The 8,888-nt window shown below is 35.6% G+C and overlaps 1 protein-coding gene across 2 annotated transcripts in view; it reads left to right on the forward strand.

The window, feature by feature from the left end:
• The first annotated feature begins 1,014 nt into the window (after positions 1–1,014).
• Positions 1,015–8,888, forward strand: part of LOC110038308 (aldehyde dehydrogenase 22A1) — a 70,090-nt gene continuing 62,216 nt past the window's right edge. For both annotated transcript variants that reach the window (XM_020743105.1, XM_020743104.1), the window contains exons 1-3: positions 1,015–1,253; positions 1,339–1,382; positions 2,094–2,195. In XM_020743105.1, coding sequence (XP_020598764.1) covers positions 1,142–1,253; positions 1,339–1,382; positions 2,094–2,195 — 258 coding nt within the window. In that variant the 5' untranslated portion in view covers positions 1,015–1,141. The remainder of the gene's footprint in view (positions 1,254–1,338; positions 1,383–2,093; positions 2,196–8,888) is intronic.

Genomic DNA, 8,888 nt, shown 5'->3' on the forward strand with positions numbered 1-8,888 from the left:
TCGAAGACTGCTGTCTACATTACTAAGTTGCAGGTTGGTTGTTTTTGTTCTGGCTGACTCAGGTATTTCTTTTTGTCTTCAAAAGCTACATACACAAAATTATGTTACCTTTATTGCTTTTCAGATTACGACGACTCTTGGTTACCTGGAAGCTAGCTCGGTTTGGAACTTTTTGGTATAAATACATAGTTATATTTTTTGGTGTGATGGGTATATAATCTCTTTTGTATTTTGCATTTTACTTTGGGTGTTTTGGTGTGAGTTGTAATATGGTTGAGGAACCTCCATTTTAGTAAGTATTGTATGTTTTGGTTTTTTATAGGGGGATCCTCTCTCAACCCCATTTTTGTGCCTAACTTTTGTGATTAACACGTAAGGAGCCGAATAATGCTACTTTTCCAATATATATACACACACACACACACATACATATACATATATACATACATACATGCATACATATACATACATGCATACATATACATACATATACATACATGCATGCATGCATGCATACATATACATACATGCATGCATGCATACATACATACATACATACATACATAACATATGTATGTATGTATGTATGTATGCATGCATGCATGTATGTATATATATGTATGCATGCATGTATGCATGCATGTATGTAAATGTATATGTATATCTATATGTATACATGTACGTACATGTATATATGCATATACACATATACGTATATGTATATATGCATATATGTATATTGATATATGTATATATGCACATATACATATATATATATATATATATATATACATAGACGTGTGTGTATATATATATATATATATATATACATAGATATGCATAGACTGAGAAAGACACATATATATATAGATATATACGTAGACATACACATATACAAATATAAACATATGCATAGACTGTGTGTGTGTAAGCGCACGCATATATATGCAAAAATTAAAGTTATTGAGCGGCATGTTCCAAAACTTTATTATAATCATAGATGCTTTAAATTCCTCACGAAAACTATTCGGGCATAAATTGGCGTTTGTTTTACTTCAGTCATGCTACCCTCTTAGGCCCTATAGTGCGTCCATTCCTCACGGAGCTCCACTTCTCCATCGAGTTCTCGAGGTCTCTGGTGATGCTTTTCTGGTGGCCATTACTCGTCCTCAGCATCGCTTTTGCGATCTGCCGCTTTCTGCTCTTGTTGATTCCGCCCAATGTCCCCTCCATTGAGGTCGATGCATCCGATGGTAAATCCCTCGCTTTTTGCTACATTCCTTATCTGCTGGTTGATTTTTGACCCCTTAGACGCTTAAGCGTTCTAATTCGTGGCAGTATTGGAGGACGGGAGCCAAACGAAGGAGAATGGATACATTTACGTGAGTGCCCGTTCTCACTCGTTCCTAGTTTTTCTAAGATTATCCTTTTTATTCTTTTCGTATTCCCCAACATTGATTTGTTTCTTTGGTGCTGTCGAGCAACAAATGAGATTTAAGGTATTAGGATTTAGTAAATCCCGTAAATCCGGATTACTAAATCTTGAAATGGTTAAATCTGGGCAATGGATTTACTAAATCCTGTAAACCCAATAGAACTGTTTGGCAATTTCTACAAGGATTTAAGAATTTGTTATGGCTGTTGGAGACAGTTGGAAGCCCGCGAAGTTTAATCGCAAGCCCCGCGAGTTAAATCCACCGGTTTGTGGGATTTAGGATTTACTGGATTTATAGCCGAAATCCATGGAATTTGGATTCAAGGCATCCGGGGATTTATTTTTTCCAAAATGACCGTCTGGCAGGATTCCACTTAAATCCCACATGAATCCTGGGTTAAATCCGTTGCGGAACAGCCCCTTAGTGATTTCTTTTAGGATGGGGAGGAATATAAAGACCATGATAGAAGTTTTCAAATTATAGAAAAATGAATTCTACTGCTGTCAAACATGATTGCATTGATGAATTATTCCTACTTTTTTTAATTGAATGGCGGCTTATTAGTTACTGAATAGTTGCATCTTTGTGGCTTTTATTTGATAATATGTCTTTCATTTTCTCTTTTGCATTTTCCTAGAAAATTTTTATTTTGTGCAGATTCCAAGCAAGGGAAAGCAAGCCCAGAAGGACAAGGTTCAGTGCTACGAGCCTGCAACTATGAAATATTTGGGTTTCTATCCGGCCGTCACATCTGAAGAGGTCAGTGATGGTACATTTGCTTATTAATTTTGCTAAACGCTTTAGTTTGTGATCAATCATAATTGTTAATCTTTAGCCTGTTTTTTTTTCCATTGGCATTTAAATGCTATTTTATCAAAATTTTAAAAAAAATCATGCCTAATTATTTTCTTGCTTCATCGTACCCTTAGTGTTATTTGAATACAAAGCATTTTTAGAAAATTTACATTGGGCATTTTTTAACTAAAATAATCTAATTTAGGGTGATAAATGTAGGGGAAAAGGGTGTGAAAAAGAGGGATATACCAAGAAAGATGGTATAAATAAAGTAATATGCTGAAACATTAGAAAATTAGGGTCACAAGACTTGCTTTTTTTTATAAGGTTTGTTTATGTTCTCAGCCCCACAAAGAGATAGACGTTTGAATTAGTACAGAGATGCATACAAGAAATAAACATTTGAACTTGAATATTTTTTTACCCCTTTATCTCTCTATTTATCTTGTCTTCTTTTCCCTCTTCTGTTATCTTGTTTTCTTTTACACTCTCTTTTGATCAAGCCCTCTCCATGTGTTATGCTAGTTGCTCAAAATTGTTTAAACCCCTTGCTGCATTATTCTCCACCTTTTGTTCTCATGCACTTGATTTTTGCACCACTCATTTTCCCTAGACCTTTCCAGCTATTGACACATGCAAAAACATCATATTTTTTTTCTCAGTACCCTTATCGTCTTGTTGGAGGTATCGGTAAAGAAGATGTAGTGATCCTTTAAAGGATGTTGTTAGGGTTGTTTCCTAAATGCAATAATGTATGTGTTCCAACTTCTTTATATTGGGTTGTCTTTTAATTAGTGCAAAGCTGATCTTCCTCATCTTTTCAATGACAAATTTCATATTAAATAAAATCTAAAGAATTAAAATTTGAAATATTACCATTTGAATATAATATCCTTATCTCAATATTGTGCCGAACCTCTGGTGCCATATATGTTTGCCAGTTTCTGTCTCAAGAACGCTCCCATTGTTTCAATATTTGAAGTCTCACATAGTGGGCCATCGTTGTTTTCCTATGTTATCACAGTAGCTAGAGCCATATCCTTCATTCCCTTACTCCATTAAAATCATATTCCTCATTAGATCTACAATACGCCTCATCTTAGGAAGCTTGTGGATAGTTTCATTTGTAATTTTAATTTGCAAATCACTAACTCCTTGAATGCTCAAGTGCTTATCACCAAAAATAAAAAATTTCCCACAAGCTCTTGCAGATTAGTTAAACATAAGGTCTTTAGACAAAATTGAATAAAAATATGAACTTTGTTCTAGGATTTAGTGTTCTCCATTACAAATTATTGCATGATAGATATTTTCTGTTGCAGTTTTCATAGATTTATCTATTTGATTGGAATCTCATCCAACTTTGTTTTACGAGCAATCTCTTTTCATGAGGCGTGACTTCTGCCACATTTTTAACCAGCAATGTTTTGATCTTGGATTGACTTCCTTCCATAAATTTTTTTTATACCTCTGTTTTTGTTCCATTTTGTGCTCTATCTTTGTTCTGAAGATTCATTTCAATAGAAGAGAGCTTTTCTTTGTTTCTCAGCTTCGTAAGCCCTCACATGAAATCCAGCACAGACATAGGGAATTTTTGCTTTGTAGACCCATAGGAACTGTTGATCACCATTCCATTTATTCAAAGAATCAAATATAAAGCTCAGGCAAGATGATCAATTTCATGAAGATCAAGTATGTGGACACACACTAGAGGGTTGGATTTTCATACCCCATTTGCATGCTCTGCTGGCTCCTTCAAATGAAAAGTTTGTGATGATCGAGAGCAATCAAGTACCATTCAACAATGGCCAACCTCTCCTTTCATCATGAAGTAACATGTGATTAAAATTGGTGTCATCCCTTACCAAAGGAAGAAGTATCGTTTCACTCCATCCATTCAAAGAATGACTAAGCTCTCTTTATGTTTAGGAGCAAAATGCAATTAAAATTAGACCGCTCTCCTTCCAAAACTAGCATGGTTGAATCATCCCTTATGTAGGTTTTAATTATTCTTGAATTTTCTTTTATCAATTTGTTTATTGCTTTATTTTATCTGCACCCATCCCATACAAGAATCCATTTGATGTGATTTTTTTTTTCTAAACCACTCCATATTAGGTTTTAGCCCAGCCAGAATTAGCCTAGGTTATTCTATAGATAAGCAAGTGTCATGTAAGATGAATGCAATTATGGAATTAATAAAATTCTTTGGAGCTTGTTCAAGAGCTTCTGTGAAGGTTGGCTTTATTGCTTTGTTTTTTCTTGGAACCCTTTGGTGAGGTTTTCAACCTCTTATGAAGTTGCTTTGTAAGAGCTTCATTTATGTCTTTTGTAGAGTTTTCTTTGTTGCAGCATCAAATAACCATTAGTTATCTCCATTTTGTAATCCACTTCCCTTCTCGGCCAACCTTGCTTGCCTTGTTGACGAATGCATTATAATTCTATCTCCTTAGACCTCCTCACGAAGCCACATAACAGTACCACTATCACAATTTTATAAAAGCAAGGGCCCTCATTTGGCGTAGAGCTAATGAAGATTCAAAATATCCTTGTAGGATTTGATGGTGTGGCAGGCATCAACATGTACTCTCAAATGCTAGAAAACTTCATTTCAATGGTAGGTTGGTAAGATCTTATATGCTAGTTTAGAGGCAATATAAGACCTTTAAAATTTTCTTTCAACCTTTGATTCATTATGGAATTCTAATTTGTATCCTTGCATTGTAGTGCACATCTTAATAAAAACTTGAACGTCTGGCATAAAAAACCAAATCATGGCCTTGGCAGAATCTTAATCACAGTGACAATTGTAAAGCTTGACCATGGAAAACTTTATCATTGCATTAAGGATGTGTACATTATGATATTAGAGGTATAAAATCAGTTGAATCAACTAATGTGCCGACTGTTATTTTATTAAAACCATAAATTAAGCCTAATACACAAAACTCTCCCCAGACATCCCCATTAAACTATCCCGTAAATTCATTTTTCTTATAATTCTACTACACTTTCACCTCCAGTTCCACTAAAGCTTTCTTCAAACCTATTTCTATGATCATACCTAAAAATAATACTCTATCCATTAAAACTTCCCTCTCCCACGTACTTACTGTTCTTCCAAAACCACAAACGCTAGGTCTTACTGATACCCTTCCAATAGTGGTAAGCAATAGCAAATGTGTTCAAGCTAATCCCCTCGTATGAGTCTCAGTTCATTAAATGCAGATCAAACCATCTGTAGCAAAACATTGCTTGACAGTTGCTGGTTCTAACAATATAGCTCCTATGAAGGCTACAACAATTTTAATTTTGTGGATGACGAGGCACAAGAATCAAATATCAATTATAAGCATGAAGATCACTTATATTAAGATTAAGCGTGCTGACAAATGGAGGGTTGGTTTTCATATCCTAATTTTTATGGTCACCTGGTTCCTTCAAATTACAAGTTTTTGATGATGAAGAACAATCAAGATAGCATTCAATCACATATCGTATAACCTTACCTGACTTCTCCCTTTATGATGAACATACATGTGATCAAAAGTTGTATTGCTTTTTCCAAATGAAGTATGGCTGCTCACTATACATCATGGAGTTAACATGTACTTAGCTGAAGATTCACTTCACTTTCTATTCTAAACATGAGAGTTCCCTCGTGTTTAGAATCAGCCACCACTCTCCTTTCAAAAGAAGCATGTTCGAACCTACATTAAGTAGTTTTTAATGTTTGTTTATTTGATGTAACTAATTTTTTTCCTCTTTTGTATTAGTCGTTGCTCTCGATCCGTGCCCTCTCTGCCACCATATAGTAATCTATGTGATGTATTTTTATTAGCCCAAGCCTTGCACACTAGGCTATGATTGGCTACCCTTGGAATTCTTCAGGATTATTCTTTGAATTAGTAAGTCTCATGTAAGATGAATTTATTAGTGAAAGTAATAAAATTATTTGGTATTGGTATAATTGCTTGAGTGAAGACTAGCTTGGTGGTTTTCTTCTTTCATGGAATCCTTTGGGGAGGTCTTCATTATCTCTGTAAAGCTCTTTGGTTTGCGATTCCTTGAGGTTCTTTGGTGAGGCGTTAATCATAGACATCTCTTTTTCAAATGCTTGTACTTTTACTTCCTTCTTGCTGATGGCTACTCTCTATCCTCCCAACTGGCCGACCACTATATCATAAAGCTTCCTTCATTAACCTCTATATAACTCCACTTTAATATCCTAACTTCTAGTCCCCTTAATCTCAAAAAAATGCAACACCATATCTTTTTAGCTAGTGATCAAATTGATTATGTCGTGCTGATTTACTTATCATCGCCCTTTTTTACTTTAAACTTCATTGTGTTTCTTTTTTATTCAAGGTACAAAAGCTGCTTGAAACCCTCAAATTGAGATGCTCCTCCTACAAACATAGGCTGCTATCTACTTAACCTCCTCAGTGGCTATTATGCAGATAACCGCTGCAGCCTTTGCCCACCATATGCATTGGTTAGCATCATTGCCCTTTAGAACACAATGTCAGTGCCTCTCTTTACCCATCACCATGTGCTTATTCTATGGATCCATTTGCACCATATGTTAGCTTACTAGTTAGATTTTGAACTAGGATTCCTTCACGCCTCACGACGTTCTCCTCCACCTGTAGACACAGAATGCAATAGAGGCTCGTATAATTTAGCTGAATGAGTACATATTCAAAATTCATTATATTATCCTACTTATCTTGATAGATTGAGAGACACTCAATCATCAAAGTTCATCTGGAACGATGTAACATATCATACTCCACTTTACATAAATCCAATAAATTGAAACATTTCAAATTAAGGGAAGCAATCCAAAACGTATCATATAAATATATCTACAGAGCATCTAAAATATATTAAAATTATTAATAAAAAACATAAATTTCATTTGCCAACTTATATTAAAATTTCTCTAATTTATAATAGTTGTACAACAAAATTCGATCACAAAATGAGCTTCATCCTACTTTTCCTTAACTTTTTTTTAATAAAGATAATTATAACTATCTAATAAGTTATGAATTAATTCAACAAGATAAACAAATATTATACAACACTTAAAATTTGAAGAACATTAAACAATAAAATGGTCTTAAGCTTAATCTACCTCAACTTTTTTTTTTTATAAAAAAAATTATAGCAATCTAATGAGTTATGAGACTCAACAATCCTACTTAGGCTTCTCGGTCTTTACCTGCATGCGTCCTAGATCTCTTCCTGCTATAGGCTTCCCGAATGTCTACCTGCAAGCTTCTCGGATCTCTCTCTGCTATAGGTTGAAGGCTATCCCAAAGCAGGCTATTCCTTGCAGGCTTTACCCTGCAAGCGTTAATCCCTACAGGTTTCTTGACGTTCCTACATGTGGCTTCCATGCATCCTCTCTTTGCTTTCTTCGAAAGCAGAACAACCAAACTTACATTTGCTCGCAGATGACTCTGACCATAAGCAGAGCAGCTGCAATTTGCATCCCACAAAACCGCATGAAACTCCTTCCCGAGCAAACGAAGGAGCTACATGAATTCTGCCAGCCTCCCAAATGCTTGTCATTGTGTGAAACATTCGCTGACGGCGCCTTTCTCCATTGTTCTTCCTTGCAGGCTTTCCTGCATGTTTTCCTTTAGGCGCTAGATCTTTTTGCCAGAGCCAGACTTCCCGCATGCAGTCAGACCTCCTTCTTGCCATACCAATTGGGAAATCTCCTCCAACAGCTGGAACTAGTAGTAAAAATTTCCTCCAATAACCTGCAGGCACTCCAAAACCAGTCTTTAACATTCATGACAAGCGGACATTCTTCACCTACTCCAACAACAACAACAACATCAACAACAACAATCAACTTCCTTCCTGCAATAATAACCCTGAATACATATAAGGTTTATGAACAAGCAAATGATGAAGGCGTCAAAATTTACTCAGAATGTTAATTTTGAACCATTCACCAAGGAACAACTTAAAGTGCTGAAAAAAGTTCCTTAAAAGGTAATTCAAAATTGCCCACTAGCCTCGTTAAATACCAATGTAATATATCCTTCTCCCATCTTTCTCGTGTTAAAGGATTTAAAACTTGGTTCATAGATTCAAGAGCCACTGATCATATGACCAGAGACATTAACACTCTAGTAAACTATCGAGAGGCTTCTACATTTTGATCAGTCAGACTTACGTATGGATCACTAAAAAATGCTGGAAAAAGAGATGTGAAAGACTCTCAAGATATTGCTCTTTCTCTATTTTATATGTTCCACAGTAGGACTACAATTTGATTTCACTTAGCAAACTTACTTATGATATGAAATGTATAACTAAATTCCTTACACGCTTGTGAATTTTAGATGGAAGAGTCGAGTGGGATCAATAGCCGTTACACTCAGAGGTAATTGGCGGGGAAATTAATGAATTCCAAAGAGAGGGGAGATTAAACAGAGGGGAGAGGGGAGATTAAATGGAAAACATTAAATCCTAAATTAATTTTAATTAAGACAGAATTTTGAAATTTGAATTTCAAATTCAGGTGAGCTGGTGCCTAGCCCGTGTTCAGCCCGAGTCCAACCTGAATCAAACCCGAGTCCAACCTGGGCTGAGCCCGGACCCGCGCACCGCCCAACATGCGCCTCGATTTTCGTG

This window comes from Phalaenopsis equestris, unplaced genomic scaffold, assembly GCF_001263595.1.
Source record: "Phalaenopsis equestris unplaced genomic scaffold, ASM126359v1 Scaffold232430, whole genome shotgun sequence".
Classification (NCBI taxonomy): Eukaryota; Viridiplantae; Streptophyta; class Magnoliopsida; order Asparagales; family Orchidaceae; genus Phalaenopsis; species Phalaenopsis equestris.